The sequence below is a fragment of the Nestor notabilis genome, unplaced genomic scaffold (assembly GCF_000696875.1).
Source record: "Nestor notabilis isolate BGI_N333 unplaced genomic scaffold, ASM69687v1 scaffold32736, whole genome shotgun sequence".
In the NCBI taxonomy this organism is placed as follows: domain Eukaryota; kingdom Metazoa; phylum Chordata; class Aves; order Psittaciformes; family Psittacidae; genus Nestor; species Nestor notabilis.
In genome coordinates, this window is record NW_009933058.1 from 567 (window position 1) to 20,391 (window position 19,825).

Here is a 19,825-nt window from a genome sequence, read left to right on the forward strand (position 1 = left end):
CAAGTTAGTCATTAATTTCAGTGGGGCCAAGATTTCATTTACTCATATCCTGGAGGTAAGCCAATTTTTGCCTTTAAGAAGGAACACATTCAGAACCCCACCTGTGTGGGTCTTTCGTTTATCTTTCCAGGGCACAAGCATGTGCTTGTCCACAGCCCTTGCTCCATAATCAGCTTAAAACTGCGATGTAACTTTTGTCTCCATTATCAGTGCCTGAGGATTGTATTGCCAGTGACTCCCATATCCCTACCTCAGCTTCTCCTGAGAGGAGCAAATTGCACTGGTCACTTTCTCTTCTCTGTACCTTCGTATTAATGTGGAATTTAATTATTTGTGACTTACTGCCCACACGGGGTAAGGATTTTGTAGCAGTACCACTTCAGAGTTCATTCTTGGGTACTGCTTGAGGTGAAGCATTGCCATGCTTTTGAGAAAATCTGAAGTGTAAGTAAACATCTCTCCTGCTGTGCTCAGATTTGCTGAAGTGCAGTTGACCCACAAAGCATATCTTTAGTTGCAGACTTTTAAATTTGCTTATAGCATTTTTTTCAGTACTTGAATCTCAGTATCATTTTGTCATTGTATCCAAACAACCCAAACTCACAACTCTTCAGATACAACAAACTTAAAGAAATTGAAAGCTTGATCTATTTCATTAATTTTGAAATAGGAATAGTTATTTACAAGCTATTTTTTTTTTAAATTCTGCAGAAAGCAGGTGCTACTTGAGTCTTAAGTCTCTTCTAATAATGTATTTGACATGACATTTTGGATCTATTTGTATGTTATTTGCAATTACAGCCACTTGGGACTCAGAAGAGTTGATAATTTCAGTTCGATTCATTTATTTTATTGTTTCCATTTGCAGAATGCTCTGGTCCACTAGGAATAGAAGGAGGAATTGTGTCAAACCAACAAATTACTGCGTCATCCACTCATCGAGCTCTTTTCGGACTCCAGAAGTGGTATCCGTACTATGCACGGCTTAATAAGAAGGGTCTTGTGAATGCTTGGACTGCTGCAGAAAATGACAGATGGCCATGGATTCAGGTAACAGATGGAGCTGAGGAGGAAAAAAATCTCCTTGATTCAGTTGACAGAGTCACTTAAGAAACTGATGAAGACAAGTGGTAAACTCACAGCTAGATTCTTATTCACCGTCAGAAACAAGGCTCAGACCAAAAGGCACTATTTAGCTGCAAAACAGTAATAATCTTGACTTTACAAATGCACAAATCCTTTTATCTAAAAAACGTGTTCATATGTTCCATTGTGGCTCTAAACCATGGAAGCAAACTTAGAAAGACTCTTTTCAAGGAATCTGCTTTCCACATATATTACATTGCTCATTGGGTCCTTAGTCACATTTTTCAGCAATACCTCTTGGTAGGGATACTTTGACCCGTGCAGCTTTCCTTGGACATTATTTTGGAGTGCTTTTATGTGGTTTTGGCTGTACCAGAGCCCACAGGAATATTTTGTTGTCTCTGCAGACCTGCTCTGGGCACACAGGTTAAGCACTGTGTGCATCATGCTGGAGGTAACAAAAACTGTCTTAATTAAATTTGAAATAGCTATTAGTTCAACCTCATCCATGGGGCTGAAAATACATGTTTTTTCATTCCCACTCAAGGATGTTATTGCTAGAATGATTCAAGTGGCAGTGCTTTTATTGAGGACTGGATTTCTCTGCACCTAGCAAATTACTTCACTTAAAGTCCCTAAGCAGTGAATATGAAGTCCTGTGGCTGTATTTTAATGGAGATAATGATCATCTAGTAATTGTTTCCACTTTTTATGTTTATGTTGCTTTCTTCTCATGATTCGTGAATTGGGCTAAGCTTTAGCATTTCTAGCTGTTAGTTAATAAAGGTGATGTTAAATACTTCTGGGAAAACCTTTTGTTTTCCAATGTATTTTGCCAATATGGCCAGTATGTGGAGGGGGTGCTTCCCTCCCAGTGAACCCATCACAGGAGTAGCAAAAGATGGTACCTGAGCATATTGTCTACCAGCACTAAGCTGAACTGTCCATACATCCCTCGGGTATGTCAGACATACTCTTCTTGAAGTTACATTTGTGTACATGGCATCACTTTTGCTCATACTCAAGTTTTTGTACTGAATACTATTTATAATTTTCTAAGCAGTTCCCAAACATATGGGGGAAAAGCATATAGGATTACTTGTTCATTCTTCTTGTTTGGAGAGCAGGCAGAAAACACTGCTTGATGAAGTTTTCTGAAACTGGTGTGGTGAGAGTGCTGAATTCTGTCAGTTCTGAAAAATGAAACTGGCGTGACTGTTAATTCACTGCAGAGTGAAAACACAAAGGCCCTTCAATGCATCTTAAATCAGTTTTCTTCCATAAAGACCAGAGGGGTTAGTAAGTCTGTAAAATTTATACATTGAAAAAGAACTGGAAAGAATAACGCTAAGGGACTTAAACAGGAGTAGGAAGCTAATGTAAGTAATGGATAATGAAAACGTATTACAATAGCTTTTGGGCTGCTTTAGGGTGTGGGCTTTATTAGATAAGCTGCAGAAAAAATTCAAAATCATTTAGCACTGGCCCCCTAGATACATCTTTACTAGGAGATGAACTGGAGGAGGATAGGTAATGGTATATGTTGCTTCCACGTTTGTACTTGGCACCATAGAGGCAGCTATTAGGTGGGTGTGCAGGTTCTACCCAGACCAGAGCCATGTCTGTCTTGGATTTGGCTCCCAGGGAAGTTTTACCCTTGCTCTTACATGCAAAGCAGGTTGGAGAAAATGTGCCTACAAATTTCAGCCCATGGTGTTAGGTTTGAACAGTTTGTTCTTTTTTGGAGTTAATGACCTAATCTGGGAAATGCCATTCCCATGCAGGTTATTCTGTAGATTTGACAGCTACAGTATGTAAGGACTTTCTAGAAGCTGATTAATTGATATGATTAATTTGTATTAAGCACCTAGCATTCCCTTCTTTTCCTTCTAATTTTCCTTGAAAAATAAACCGGACTATAATTTTCACAAAACTTGCTGAGTTTTTATCTTCTTTTTTAGTTCAAAGCAAAAATAAAAAATACTCCTCATAATTTAAAAACAGAAATTTAAATCTTGAGAGGATTTTTATTTTTTATTTTTAATATTCAGAAGACTAAAATTTTTCAGGGAGATTATACTTGTAGAGAAAAAGTGCTTTTTAGTGTTCTGCAGAAGCCCTGTTTTGATTTGGCAAGAATATAGACCTACACAGACTCACACTTTCTGCACTGCATAGTAGTTCCTTACATCAGAGAACCATACTTGTATTTCAAGTATGAAATACCCTCTAAGAGACAGCCAGTGCCTGACCCTTGTATGGGTGAACAGTTTCTGCTGAGAGAAGAGGAGAAGCAGAAAGCCCGTATCTTATTTTTGGATTGCTTCTCTAGTGGCCAGGGAGATAGTTCAGAAGTATTTGTAGAAAGTTACAAACTTTTTGTAACTCTGATTTGTGCTAAGTTTCAGGCTACATTCTTGCTGATCTTGTGGGAGAAAAGCTCCCTCTAACAACAACCTAGTCTGAGTTTTTACTTTCTTTATCATGTCATCAGCTTGTTCCCGGATCCTAACGTAAGGATTCTGTGTATGGGACCTTTTCCATGTTGGTCTGATGATGAAGCCACTGGTCCAGAAGATGGGTCCTGAAAAATGGTGTGAATGTTTGGCAAAGATTAAGTGGAAAGTTCCAAACCAGAACCTGCATTTTTAGGAAATGGAAACTAACATTTAGTGCAATCAACTTGAAGCAGTATCCTGTTGCCCTCTTATAATTTCTAATGCGAGATGAATTCTAAAGGAAGCTGTGTATAATGGGCAAAGTCCCATAAAGTATTATTATGTACAGGTCTGTAGCTATTTTTGACTTTTTCCATCATTATCAATTTTCTTTGTCATTTAATTTCTTTATTTATATTCAGCTTGGCAAATGAAAGTTTTGAGTGCTTTGCTTATAACTCACTTGTAATGAGTGCAGAGTTTTTTCTCCAATCTGTCAGGTGTCTGACACATATGAGCTAATTAGTATTCAATTTCATTTTCCTGCATTCTCCCAATGAACTGAAAATTGAAATTGCCATTTCAAATTTACACTCTCAGCATGTAATTAGTAATGGCACTACAATGCTTGTAACTGCCTTGTGATTTAAAGGGTCAGTGACCACGTTTTTGAAAGCAAATTAAAGTCAGAGTTAAGTCCTATCTGCCTTTTAAAGTTCTGCTGACCTCTGTTTCTCCTCATAGGTTGGCTGTGATAGAACAGCACCTATGTGTACAGTTTACCATTTTATTGGTGACACTAACTTTTCATGTTTCCAAATACAAGGAGAAAAAATCCCACACTTCTGTTATTCATTAATTGTTCCTGTGATTTAACTAAAATGTTTGTTGTCCAATATAATAATTTTTCCTTGTTCTGGTAAAAAGTCTTTTTGTCAAAACTTTTTTTTTTAAGAGAGCACTGGTTTCTCTTTTCCCTTTGTCCTATTGCATTTATGGGTATATAACAGCGTATTTATGGTGGAAATATGCTGTTTCTCTTTATTCTGATTTCACTTCATCTTTGCTCCTTCCTTGTGCTTATCTATTTCTTTTCTATTCATATGTATTTTGTCAAGATAATATGGATTAAAATAGACATGCCCAAGGGTAGGATTGATGTTTCTATTATCTCTTTACCATATCCAAAGTCATAGTAACTGCAAACCAGTAGCACAAACTGCTGGCAGGAGCAGGACCTTCTAAATGTTACTCCTCTCTAGTGATTTCTAACCTAGGTATCCATGGTTATGCCGCTGCATTTCTTGTTCACCCCCAGGTTCACCACCCAAACCTAAAATTTCTTAACTGATTTTGCCCAATTCATAACTAGTTTTGCTTCCATAATATATTACCCTCTTTAATATCACTGCAGTTATTATTCCTGTGATACACAAAGACTGCAGACATGGTGAATATGCCAAAAATGCATGAACTGAAATGTCATGAAGAGCACTGTAAGATATCATGTAAGAACACAAGATACAAAAATTTGGTATAACTAGCAATGCAAAGACTGGCCTACAGTACCAAAATCCTAAGTAAGTCACACATTTAAGATGTATAAGTAATTTTGGAGGAAGGATACATGTTGAGGAGCCATGTTAGGGATGAGAGAGCAAGGTGGGTGAATATTGTCCCGTAAAATAATAGTCCTGCATCTTTAGTCTTTTGGAGTAGGTATGATCTTTTCATTCTTCAAATAATACCAGTTCAACGGGTCCTGGGTCAACAGATGAACCTTCCTAAATGTTAGTTTGCCTCAAACCAGTAAGACACCCTACCTACATTGCAAGCCTGGAGTGGAGAAGGAGCTCGCAGCAGAGTTTCAGTGTCTCCTCCACTACACTCAGGACAGGCTGGGCGTGGGTGGGTGGTCAATGAACCAGACAGTCCTAAGAATATTCACCTCAGAGACAGATACACGATAGATGGGATTCTGAAGAGGATCCCTACCTGATGATGTAAAACTTTTAATGTCCTACCAGAGACTGCTACTACTTTGCAGTCTTTTGGACATGGAAAATGTTTTTGCAAGGTTTGTATTAATCAGCAGACACCAAGAGCAGATTTTAGCATAATTTACATCTGGAAAATGTTAAGAAAATGAACTAATTACTGCATATCATACCACTGTGTGGGAGCTGTGACTGAGCACCTGAACTGTTACTGGAGACAGTTGTACGGAAATGTAAGTTATTAAACAGAAAAATAAAAAAGCTATTTTGCTATTGCTTATTAAAATAGCAGCAAATATTTCTCCAGAGACATCAATATGGTTACTGATTGTTTTTAAATAAAATGTTCAAATATTTTATTTTCTTATTGTGAGAAGGAGGAGTATTCGTTTACAAAACAGCTAGACTGCTCAGTTTGGTGGCACACTCAAAAAATGGGACATAAATTTCATTCAGGTTGAGTAGTTAGCTTTTTCCACCTAGTTTTTATTGCATACAAATATATCCAAAATGTTTGGTTTGGGTTTTTTTTTTCCCCTCTTCAAATAATTAATCCCTTTCCAGCTCTTTCATGCATTTTATTTTTTTTAGGGGTCAACTTCTGAATGTTAATGTGTTTTCAAAATCGAAAATCTAGAAGTCTGACTTAGAATATATGAAAAGAACATTCTAATTCTAGCATTTGATCTCTAACTGGCTTTTCTGAAACTACATGCTTAAGTTCAGATGAAACTCCATATTTTGAGATGGTACAGTTTGATGCTGCTCTCAATCCATTCTCCCCTCAGCCTATAGTTCATGCTTGGGATTGCTCCGACCCGCTAAGTAAAATTAGAGCCACAAAAGTGTAGTTCTTATAAAGCTTGTGCCCGCAGCAGAAATCAGTGATTAATTAGGCATCCCATGAAATGAATGGATGTGTCCAGTGTCTTAGAGGATGTGCACAGAGTCAGCATGCTGCATGGGTGATGGCAACATTCATCCAGAGAAAACAGAGGATGAGAGTCTTCCTTAAGCATTCACTAAAAATTTATCTGAGGACTAAATAGATTATCAATGTGTTCTTAGATATGATGTTTACATCAACATAGTTTAAATCCAGCAGATTTGTGCAGCACAGTGATGAGGATACTTGTTCGAGAGAATCTAAGTTCTAGTTTCTGCTCCAGAAGGCATGTAGGTACTTTATTTAGTGATTACTGAGAATGCTGTTGGGTTTGGGATTTTTTCTCTTTTTTCTTTTTTTTTTTTTTTTTACACCTAAATATATTGGAATCATGTTTCTGGTGGGTAGAATGTATGTTTTTATTTATGGCTTAAAGTTTTTTTTTACACAAGTGTCTCCCACACCACTTGTGCTTTCAATCCCACCTCGGGCATTTCAGCCTCACATTTTGGGAGTTTGCCATCCCTTGTACTGCTGTGGTTAATTGTGTATCTGTGAGTGTCACAAACCTAATCATGATCACTAAGAAACACAAAAAATGCTCTTACAATGAGGACTTTCTAAGTTCCATCATTCTTACCCTCAAGCAGGAATCAATAAAATGTTGGGTAGTGTTGGATTTTTTTCTTAAAAAAAAAAAAAAAAATAAAAAGCAAGGAAAAAAATCAGCAGATTCTACATCCTAACTTCCAAAGAGCAAGTATACACCAGGTGATAACTATTTGCTAATAAAATGATAAAACCCAAAATACACAGAGGTCTTGCAGAACATTCATTCAAACGTCTGTTAGTAAGAGCTCTAAGCAAACTACCATCTGTCAAACCATTCATTTTGTCAAAGTTCATTTCCTCATTCATGAGAACTGTTGTATCAGCTTCCAAAACTACCTGTCATCATAGATTAAATGTTTAATATTACTTAATATAGCTCTCAGCTTAGTATAATGTGACCAAGTGAACCTTATGAAATACAATCTCAGAGTCAGCATGTAAGATGACTCGAACCATATAGGAAGACTTAATTTGCTAAAGTTAAATGCTGAAAAAACTATTAAAGGTCTGCTTTCTTTTTTTTTTTTTTGGTCAATACTCCAAAATTTTGCTTAATGTCATCGGAGGATTTCTGTGGGGGATATTGATGACTGGCAGTATGTTTTTATTGGCAGTTTTACTTGGCAGGGAAGAAAAGAAACTAATAATGAAAGTGCAATTGAATTCTCTCCAAACTTCCCCACACAGGACCTTTGAACTGCAGGAATTAGAAAAGATCTTCAGCTAGTCAAAGACTGCCATAAGTTCATTGACTTCAGTGAACTCTAGCAATGTCAGCTAGCTCCCTCAGCATCTATGCATTTAGTTTACAGGATAAAAATATAATTTAAGTACTGAAAATGGACAAGAAAACAAAAGAACTGGGAGCCTATTTATTCCCTGTATGGGCGGTGAGGTCCTGGCACAGGTTGCCCAGAGAAGCTGTGGCTGCCCCATCCCTGGCAGTTTTCAAGGCCAGGTTGGACAGGGCTTGGAGCAATGTGGTCTAGTGGAAGGTGTCCCTGCCCATGTCAGGGGGTTGTAACTGGGTGAGCTTTAAGGCCCCTTCCAATACAATACCAGTCTGTCATTCTATGATAAACGATAGTATGCTGAGGTGTGACAGTCAAACAAGTTGTATTTTATGTTGCAAACTCTCATTTTCAAAACCAGTAAAGCAAACAAGCCTCACTTACAGTTACTCTTATGCTAGGCTTGGCTTCTAGAAAAAGTCTGTTTCAAGTTACTTCATTACATCCTAATACATTAAGTGGGGGGGGGTTGTGTGCTACAGAGGCATGTATATACCTTTACCTTTGTGCCGATGGCCCCAGAGCAGTACATATATGATGAGTTTGTATGTGTGTAGGTAGGTCAGAGAAATGCAGAGCAATCTGCAGGGTGAAAATAGAGTACAGCTATAGCTGTGGAGAAGCAAGCATGTGGTCCCTGGCTCCACCTCTGTATTTCTCTGTGATTTACAGTTGGTGGGAAAAGTAGAGTACAGCTATAGCTGTGGAGAAGCAAGCATGTGGTCCCTGGCTCCACCTCTGTATTTCTCTGTGATTTACAGTTGGTGGGAAAAGTTACTGTTTTATACATGTTGAAAGTATGGGAAGTCACCAGTACCATGGTACTGCAGCAGAAACAAGGGCTAAAGTAAATTCATAGTCCTTGACCTCCCCTGGAAATGATGATGTGTGCTTGTCATCTCAAAAACCTTCTAATTTCAGTGAAACATCAATTCTGTGGACTGAAAAATAGGAGTGTATTTTACATTGCACTTATAACCTTCTTATTCTATGAGTGGTTAAAATTGTTCAAGTCTTGAATCTTTCAATGAAAATTTTCAGATTTTGAGGGTTTTTCTTTGTCTATTGCAAAACCAAGCAATATTTAACATTTTAAACCTAATATATTGCCTATCATTTTTCTGTAGAAGGAAAAAATATTTTGAATAAAAGTGCAAACATACTTAAAATGACTGGAAAGTCTTACTGAAGAGTGACATTTTATGTTTATCAATTTTGCCTATTGAGCCTTAATTTCAAGAGATAATGAGAAATTTATTGATTGCGATATCAAGGTTGCAAGCAGCCTGGGCTGCAGTGATCATGCACTTGTGGAGTTTGAGTCTTGAGGGAGGTGAGACAACCAAAGAGTACAGTCAGGACCCTAAATTTTAGGAAAGCCAACTTCTAGCTCTTTCAGGAGTTAGTACAACCCCCTGGGAACCTGCCCTTATGGAGAAGGGAGCAGAACAGAGCTGGTGGATCTATAAGGACACTTTTCACAGAGCACAAGAGCTTTCAGTCCCCAGGTGGAAGAAATCGAGACCCACTGGTCAAACTAAAGGGTAAGAAAGAAATACACAGGCAGTGGAAGCAGGGACAGTTATATCCTGGGAAGAGTATAGAGACACTGCCCAGTTGCGCAGACATGGGGTCAGGAAGGCCAAGGTGGAGCTGGAGCTGAACTTGGCAAGGGATGCAAAGAATAACAAGAAGGGCTTCTACAGGTGTATCAACCAGAAGAGGAAGGCCAAAGTAAGTATGTGCCCCCTCTCCCTCCCTGATGAGCATTACCAGATCAGTCAGAACTCCTAGTTACAGCTGGAACTTTAAAAGTGCCTTGGGTCCTTTATAATCTGACAACTAAAAAGACTCTGCACTAACTAGTCAATGTATTTGCAGATACATGGGAAAAGCAACATAATGGTGTGGTCAGCATAAAGCCATCTATGAGTGCCAGGCTTACTGGAAAAGAACGTTTTTAGTAGGTATATGATGTCTAGGACTGTCTTCACCAAGGAAGCAAGGAAGTAAAGATGTGTATTTTATGATGAGTGTTATGAAAATTTAAATACTGCTTTGTGAGTTACGGGCTGTGATAGCATGAGAAGTGGTTACTCAGCAGGAGTCTGCAAGCACAGATCTACTGTGTCATTTGTTCCTCATGTACTCCTTGCAAAAGACCCAGACCTTGTTTAATAGTGGGATATGCAGCATCTTCCAATGCTAATGTAGCCAGGATTACATAGGAAAGAAAGTCTGCCCACTGCAGAGCCCATGTCAACCATGTATTGTAGAACCATTCTTCAGGTAAGACTCTTAATCTTCCTTTACAGCAGTAAGCACTACAATTTCTGTAGATAAGCTGCATAGAAAGACAGGGTAGTGAACTGTGGTTAAGGAGTACTGTCATCACGGGTTGCTTTTGCACTATTTGCTAGCACTGTCTCACTTACTGGGTTTGTTCTGGTGGAGGAACTCATTAGATTTAGTTTCCTAGTGTGTTAAAATAAGCTGAGAATGTGTAATGATTGCAAAAGCTCCAGTAGGCATTTCACAATGCCAGGGAAGTCTGATCTTCTGCATGTTCCCTGCTATTCCAGATTTTACTTTAGCTCCCATCTTTCAATGGATGGGTTTAATTCCAGGTTCAGCTTTAATATTTAAAAATAATAAAGATAGTTTCTTCATCTGGGCAACAGACTTGTAATTTTCTAGCACATCCCCTTCCTCCTTGACATTTCTTGGTCTGAGAAGATACATAGGACCTAGACAAAGCCCACTGCAGTCAGAATGGGATTTCTTCCAAGTTGTCCTTGTTGTGCTTGTGAGCAGGTCATATTTATCATCACAGTTTTTACCAGAGTGCTTTAACAACAAATGGAAAGGGTACAATAGGAAGTACCTCCAATATTTGCAATGGGCACATCAAGAATTTTCCCTGAGTATATTTTCATGATAATTTTAATATTGTACCTTTTGAATTTACTTCTTTTCCCTAAACAAGAGGATTTTCATGTAGGATTAAAAGGAAAGTGTATATTTGTTTTTGTGGTCTGAGTCTAACATTCTATTCTCTAGCCTATACAAGCTATTGATAATAGCTGTTTTATATGTGGAAATGCATACAGATATTTTCTCTGACATTTTTCTTTACACATTCTTTGATACTTTAAGAAATATTCTAGACATTTTGGTGCAGTTCTTTCTGGGAAATATTACATGCCTAAGACAGGAAGAGTATTCACAAGTTCAAAGTATATGAAAGAATTCATAACAGCAATAAACAACTGCAGCATTCCTTGGCTAACCTAAAATTGCAGGTAGATAATGCCCATTTAATCAATACTCTGTAAATTAGTTGAAATTTTACAGAGCTACAAACCTCTGAACAATGTGAGATTGATTAAGGGCCTCTTCTTGAGATGACAGTCTTAAACATGCCAGTATTTGAATAATTCGTATCATCCAGTGAATGGCAATCATAGCAACTACTTTTGGGACTAAAATAATGACTTAATAACAAGAAGAAACAGACTAAGCAAGTTTTTAGTTTGTCTAATTATGTAAACTCTCTTGAGAACATTGCAAGTTCTCAATAAAAGCCAAACGGAGTACTTTTTTTGTACGATTCATAACGTATGCTCCTCCTTATTAGCATTACATGGACCAAACAGTACACATATTTATGTTTTCCATACAAGTAGGGTTTAGCCTATATTCTGACAAATTAAATTAGTGGCCCAGTTTGTGTCTCTGATTCAACATGCCCAACTTGAAGCATATAAATAGTCTTTTTGAAGACACAAAGGTGATGAGTGGTTTTTAGATGGTTGGCTGGGGCTAAGATGTAAGTACAGGCAAGACCTGAGAGGTGTTTGCTGTTACCATCAGGTAGGATAGACTAGCAAGGCACTCTGGAAACAACAGTATTGGGAGAATGAATTTGCAGAGGATTTAATAGCAAAGTTGTGAAAAGACTTTTCTGGATGTGCATCCATGTAAGTGAAAAAGAAAAAAAAAGGGCTTGGAATCAGAAATAATTGAGTATTTGTCTGCAAGGTACAATGCCACAATCTCATCAGGAATAATTATTTATAAAGTGACCTGTAGCAAATGACCATGTTAGTTCTCCTAGACTATTACAATTATAAGATAAAACATACTGGCTTTTCTCCATGTAATAAAGCCCCTTCCAGAATGGCAGCAACAGCTGGAATACTACCATGGATAAATCTCTGCATTACATAATGTGAATGCTGGTTAAAACACATATCGCTGCTACTGTCCTGACTGCATTAATGCCCTCTACTAAATCTGGAAAAGCTTTGCTGACAGTGCTGATTAGGAAAGTAACAAAAAGCCACTGACAGACTAGATATATGAGCACCTCGCAACAGGGAAGATAATAGTAACTGACCTGCTCTGACCTTCCTACACCTCTTCAATGCTGAATCCTGCGCTTCTCTTGATGTGACATCAGGGTGAAACAGCAGTGTTCAGTCATGTTCAGGGCCTCTGGTGCTTGAAGACAGAAAAGGAAACATGGGAGGGAGTTTTCAGGTTCTCTAAATTTCCCAGTATTGAGGAAACTGTGAGGTTACTCTTTTCCTGAGTTTACGACGAACATTTCCATTGGCAAGTGTCCCTATTTTTCATCATAAAATATTTCTCTGGGTTCATTCTATCTAGATTTATTAGAACTATGACTTTAAAAAAAAGGATAAAAAACTTACATTTCGATCTTTCAAAACCTGATAAAATCAGCAGGGAAGGGTTGCTGTAATAAATCTTCAAATGTCGGTATAACCTTGATCCCTTATTCAACCCTATTTTTATAAGAGTAATAGTAAGTATTAGTAAAAATATATATACTTTGTGCAAGAAAATATGGGAAATAATTTCTAGCAATGCTATTGTATCTCATAAGTGAAATAGGTAAACACCATAGTTCTCCATAAAGTACATTTCTGTTTATGAATGAAGGCTGATGTAAAACTACATTTACGGTCTCCAGGACCCGATGTTTTGTGAAGACTTTAATCTGGACACTTCCTGGAAGCTTGCTCTTCAGGTGTATTTCAGACAAGTCTTTTATGTTTGAAATGTTAGTGGTGTTATTGCTAATAGTGCAATAACAAATGATGGGAATATGGTTATATATTCTGGCCAGGAGCATCTTATATGGTGTCTTCCTAAAGTCTCTCCATCTTCTGATCAGTCTTCTCCTCTCCTAAATGTAATAATGTAGATGAGACAGATGCATTGATTCTTTTATCTGTTTTGTCAAGTACGTAGCTTCTGCATAATACTGAATAAACTAATATTTGATCAGAAATTAAAGAAGAATATGAACTTCTTCCACTGGTGCTGTCCCTAATCTCTGCTGTTCTGTTACTTTGACATATTCTGATTGTGCATTTAGTCTTTTTCTGAAGTTCTAGCATCTGTTAAGCATGCTGGTATGTTATTTTTGTTTTGTGGAACCCTTTGGACTGCTTACGGAAAACAAGCTTGAAGCAGTTCACTCCAGTGTTATGATCCTGCATGTGTTCACACCTAAAAGTGAAGCTGCACAAACACCATGCATATGGTGCTAGACTAGTTCTGAATTACCTTTGAAAATGATACAATGTACAATCTATGGGAACTCATAAAATTACCTTGTTCGTATTGCCATTTGCTCTTGGGAAAATACTCAGGTTTTGGGGGTTTTTTTCCTTTCTGATACGCATTTTTTCAATTTCCTGTAAAATCTTGACTGGCTACATCTTTATCAGTGTAGACAACTGAGTGATTCGACATCATAAAACAGATCTGTGTGAGTCACTGGAGTCAAAAACATTAGCACACCAGTAAAAATTGTTCAATAGATAATAACACCTTAAGAATCAGTGCTGAAAGCAGGAAACATAGCATGCTGGTTACTTCTTTCTCTTCTGTTGAAAGAGGACATGACCTTGCTTGTGATGATAAAAGTGGCCTAATCATGGAGTCATGATGATTGTGGTAGTTGAAAGGAACAAGGTTAAAGGAAATTTCAAGGACTGCTGGTAACTTTTTAAACTGACAGGGTTGATTTTATTCCCTAGTTCTTGGGCATACATCACACTAGAGGAAGTATGCCTCAAACGATTGACTTTTTATGGGGGTTTGGCTATATGATATAGTATAGAAGGCATCAAGTGACTGATGGTACATGAATTCAGACTTCAAGAGTGTATACAGCCCTGACTCTGAGGTATTGTATACCTCATCCCTTGACACTGTCTATTAACTCGAGTTGACTGCCATGCCTGTATTCTAGCTGCCCTGTTTGCACTATCATAGCATCATAGAAGCACAGACTGGTTTGGGTTGGAAGGAACCTTAAAGCTCAGCCAGTTCTAACATCCTACCATGGGCAGGGACACTTTCCACTAGACCAAGTTACTCCAAGCCCCATCCAACCTGGCCTATCAGCATGGTGGCTTTGCATCATCCACTGTTCATTTAGTAGACATAATCTATTTCTTAAAGAAATCATATTTAAAAGAATTGATGTCAGACTACTGGCTTTCCTTTACATGCAGTTTTACCTGAGTGCTCCAGCGTACATAATTTATTCTCACCCCAGAAAACTTCCTCATTGAAATGAAAAACCTGTTTGAGGCAGATTCCATTACTAGTAGGTGTTAAATGTCACCTTACCTAAATTCATAAAATGCTTTGTGCCATGAGGTTGTACAAAAAGGCATCTTCAGATCTGCCTGTGAACATTGCAGCCAAATCCCAGATGTATGTTGGGTGAATTAAGTCCTATGGAAGTTACTGGACCCAGGAGCCCCCTTTGAGCTGGAGGCTGAATGTAGCTTTATGAACAGGGACTAAGCAGCAATTCTGAATCTGTTACTTTCAAAATAATCTTAAATTTAAGTAGGGTGGGTAGAACTGATTGGTCGATTATTACCTTTTTTTTTTTTTCTCCTGTAAGTTCCTCAAATTTATATGCAAGTATCCCTTCTTACAAGTTCTTTATCATGCATTAGTACTTAAATTACTGAGGTAAATCCCTCAAAGTATTGTTGATCTTGTATTATCCTCGATTTTCATGTTATTCTGGGTAATGATAAGGGGTCCTTCATAACTGAATACATTTTCACCTTCATTAAAAGATGCGTTAAACTCCTGTTCTTATCCTGGTGACTTTCACCTCTTTGTTTGTTTTAAAACATAGTCACCAATATAATTAGAATTTATTCTGAACATTATGTCCTATGACTGAATACACAAAGAAGAGCTTCCCTAGATGTTTTTCTTTACAATTGCTGCAGAAAAATACTTTTGAAAGTGCTTTTAGTGTTAAAAGAGCTAGTTCACATTTGACATGGGAAACTTTGCTTCCTACTGAGGTATATTAAGAAAGAAAGGTTTCAGCACCTGCTTCGTTACAGTCATTGCACAGTTGTAATATTTTGAGATTTGATAAGCTCTGACTTGAAGAATTTAAAACACATAAAAGAACTCAGACACAAAGTGTCAATTATTTCCATATGCACTGAAAGGAGCTACTGCAGGCATGATGTTAGCCGTACAAGGATTTTGTATGTAAGCAAGCTGCAGGGATTTGAAAAGTGTGGCTTTTTCCCCCTTCATTGGGATTTGCCTGCAAACATTGACAGAGTATGTAGACCTAATTGCAAAACAGTGTCCTCTTTTTATATCCTGTGTTACAACAAACTCATTACTGCTTAAATCCAAAGCTCAGTTTGTGACTGAGACTATGGATACTGATCAGGAAAACCTCTAAAAGGAAAGATTCTGTCTGTTAAAACAGAGACGTAAATAAAATTGTACAGATATCTGACAAGCCTATGTAAGCAGGCTAATACGTAACAGGAAAAAGGCGGGCTTTTTACCTCCCAAAACTCAAAGAACACTGGTTAAACAGTATGTGCATTCAATATTTTACTCTCTTTGAGAGATTACTGTATTTGGGTGGGTCTTTTGTCATTCTTTTACTTCTTGAAGTGCAGTGGGTGATTTGTTGTGCATTAGAGATGGAGGCTGGGACATGGGAAGGACCCAGTGTGGGAATATAATATCCAGTGCTTAAAGCCATATTAATTCTGATCCAAAAAACCGTGCTAAGATTATTATCTGAAAAAAAGAAAAGTTGGGAATGAAACTGTAAGAATATTAGGTGCATATGAAACTGGATCCAAGAAAATTTATCTGGCGTTGCATTATATCTTCCTTTTCCCAAACAGTGATATGTGACAATACAACTAGTCAGTATGTGCAAAAGCCAAATAATCAGTAGGTGGTTTCTGTTTGACTATGCTTTCTAATTTGTTTCAGAGATGGTGTTCACTTTATTATTAACCTTTGGAGCTGTTATCTTGCAAATATGTGTCTTTTTTTTTCTCTGGGATGGGGAAAAGAAAGTTTCCCAAGACTGTGAAAAGGCCTGAATCTCTTCTGATATGTACATGTGTAAATTCCTGGTGTAAGTCCATTTTCCCAATTGCAGTTGCAAATTTTTATGAGTTTTCTTGGAATATTTGATATATATAGATACAGATAGATAGATAGATAGATAGATAGATATAGATATAGATATAGATATAAAGATCCTGAAAAAAAATCTAAGTTTTTATAGGCAGCTTCTCCTCTCTTAATGGGTATGATACTCTAAAATACCCATTGTTATGTTAAAGGTGTACGAGTGTTTATTAATTTCTTATAGGGAGAGCTGTGGTAAAACTATACTGAAATTTCTTTTGCCTCAAAAGGAAAAATATCATAAACCCAAATATTTCAGATAAGTAGCAGAGAAATACCTAGGCTCCTTCAAAAGAACAGTAAAACTCTTTCTTCCACTTTGCCATGTGTACGCAGTAAGATATTGAAATACTGAAGTTTGACCATCTTGCGTCCTTAAGAGGCTAGATTACATTACCAAGTGAGAGAAAATCCTGAGACTACACTGTAAAGAATAAAGTGATTTAAGTATTTGGACAGCAGAGAGCTGATATGTCTGTTACTCCCCATATTCCTGTATGGGGGACGCTATTCCAAATAGTGTGCATTGCAGTGGGTCAGCACCATTAACTGGGCAGCAGAGATAAGATTCATTTGAAGGAGGCAAGTGCTAATTATGTATTTTAATGCATTATTTATATTGTCATCACACTGTTGCATTTCCTTTTTAGGAAGGAAATATATAGCAGTAATCCTATATACCAGTAATATGCTATATCCCAGTAGTACACCAGTAATATCCTATATATCAGTAATATATGTATATGTGTGTGTGTGTGTGTGTGTACACATGAAGACATAGCATAGTACTTGCTTTCAGTTCAGGGAGAGGTTCATTTATTTATGTACATGAACAGGTACGTGAAATGAATGAAAGGTAAAAAGAATTAATGCAAGAGAAAAGATAGTAATTTAAGTGCTACAGCTACATTTTTTCCTTTCAGTTAAATAAATAAAATAATCAAAGGAATCAAGAATCAGAATTGTGTCCTTTAAATGGTTAGTGATAACATTGAACTGTTATTTCAGATAAACCTGCAGAAGAAGATGCGAGTCACTGGAGTTATAACTCAAGGTGCCAAGAGGATTGGAAGTCCAGAATATGTAAAATCTTACAAAATGGCATACAGTAATGATGGGAAGTCATGGGCAATGTACAAAGTAAAAGGCACAAATGAAGATATGGTAAGATCAAGGCATTTTTATGTGAAAATGTCCTGTGGTTTGGTTGCCTTCAGAAGTATGAGGTATCTCTAGTCAATAAGCATAATTGCCTGATACTGTGATATAGGTTGCCTTGCTATTATTTTTCTCTGAAAAAAACCCCCATCAATAAATTTGCACATTGTCTGCTAAAAATTTCTTATACTTTAATTGGTGGTAGTATAAATACTATGTCCCAAGGCTAGAATAATCCTGTTTATTACACTTAACTGATTTTCATTTTAATTAGTTTACCAGTAATTACTCATTCCTCCATTTCAATTTATTTTTATTACATTGGAATATTAGTGTTAACCCTTAGAAGCTCAGGACTCATTCATCAATGCTAATCTCCGTATGGCACAAACGGTATAATTCAGAGGGAAGCATATGCTTACAGTTTGCGGTTATTTTTTTTATGGAGTTGTGCATACAAAGCAGCAAAAATCCCTTTGCTGTCTAACTTAGGATAGAAGTAGGGCACTTTGCAGCATTAGACATAGTTTCTCTATTAGGAAATTAAAATGCTGTAGGAAAAGGTATTTAATGAGAGAAGACGACAAAGTACATGTATATCTGGTTAGTGAGGAGTGAACAGAAGAATGATCACAGGTTTCACTGAGCTCCCCATTCAATCAGTGGGAGGGTTGCAGTGTGCTTCAGTGGGAGTTGGATCAGGTTCTTGAAGCAGAGGGAAAAGGATAAATGTGAATCAGCGCAAATAATTGTAGGCTAAATTGAATTGGGATTATTTAACACACTAATTAGAAAAGAAGACATAATTTAGTTGCATTAGTAGCTTCAGTTTCCAGGGGTGACAAGATAGAGGTCCCATTTCAGAGCATGTGGCAAACACGTGCCGATGCAAACTGATGTCAGCATGTTTTGCTTAGGCACTTGCATGTTGGGAACTAGAAATTATAAAGCTGCCTCTGTTTGGGAGAAGGCTTGCAGTGGAATGTGCAGAAGAACAACGCAGGTGTTTCTGAGATACAGAAATGAACTGAACCTCCATTTTTATAAATATATTGTTTTATCATAGGTGTTCCGTGGCAATGTGGACAACAACACCCCATATGCCAACTCCTTCACCCCTCCTATCAAGTCACAGTACATACGGCTGTATCCTCAGGTGTGCAGAAGGCACTGCACATTGAGAATGGAACTCCTGGGCTGTGAACTATCAGGTGGGTGTTCTGCAACCGCTGTGCCTCAGAAGTCAGCCACCAACAGCACTGAGGTCTAAACCATGTGCATTTTATTCACAGAATCATAGAATCACAGAATAGTTTGGGTTGGAAGGAACCTTTAAAATCATCTAGTTCCAAACCCCTGCCATACAGAGACCAGCTGAGAGAGCTGGGCTTGTTCAGCATGGAGAAGAGAAGACTCCAGGAGACCTTAGAGCAGCTCCAGTGCCTAAAGGGGCCACAAGAAAGCTGGAGAGGGACTTTGGATAAGGGGCTGTAGGAACAGGACAAGGGGAATGGCTTTAACCTGACAGAGGGGAGATTGAGATGAGATCTTAGGCAGAAGTTCTTCCCTGTGAGGGTGCTGAGGCCCTGGTACAGGTTACCCAGAGAAGCTGTGGCTGCCCTATCCCTGGCTGTGTTCAAGGACAGGTTGGACAGGGCTTGGAGCAACCTAGTGTTCTTGGTGAAATGAAGTTGTCAGGACTGAATTTATCCAGTTACTTATCTCTTCTTATGTGAATTAGTCAAGCAGCAACACTTACCTAAATGGTGTGCCAGTAGTTCTGGGCAGCAGGGCAGTAACAGCAGTAAGGTTAAGTAGTAGCAACCTAATAACACTCAGTAAATCTTTCTGCATGCATTGGTCTCTAATTTTCCAGCAACCTGGAAGAGGTCATTTACAGCAATTTTAATAAGTATCAAGAGGTATCATAGAATCAGGGAATCACCTGGTTTGGAAAAGACATTTAAGATCATCAGGTCCAGCTATTACCCCAGCACTGCCAAGTCCACCACCGAACCTTGTCACTAAGGGCCTCATCTACATGGTGTGTGAGCACTTCCAAGGACAGTGACTCCACCACTGCCCTGGGCAGCCTGTTCCAATGCCTGACCACCCTTTTGGGGAAGAAATTGTTCCTAACATCAGTCTAAACCTCCCCTGGTGAAGCTTGAGGCCTTTTCCTCTTGTCCTATCTCTTGTTCCTTGGGAGAAGAGACCAGCCACCTTCTGGCTCCACCCTCCTTTCAGTTGTAGAGAGCAGTCAGGACCTGTAATGTTCCATGCTGAGCGGAGTAAGAGATAAAGATTCTCTAATTTGCAGTTACACTCAGCATA

General features: G+C 38.0%; 1 protein-coding gene across 1 annotated transcript; it reads left to right on the forward strand.

Moving 5' to 3' along the window:
• Window positions 1-868: 868 nt before the first annotated feature.
• On the forward strand, window positions 869-18,702 carry LOC104407391 (EGF-like repeat and discoidin I-like domain-containing protein 3; the record flags this gene model as incomplete). Its single annotated transcript, XM_010016671.1, has 3 exons — window positions 869-1,050; window positions 17,342-17,497; window positions 18,558-18,702. Coding segments are annotated over 3 exons (483 nt in total), but the record flags the coding sequence as incomplete, so codon positions are not given.
• Between the last annotated feature and the right edge of the window lie 1,123 nt (window positions 18,703-19,825).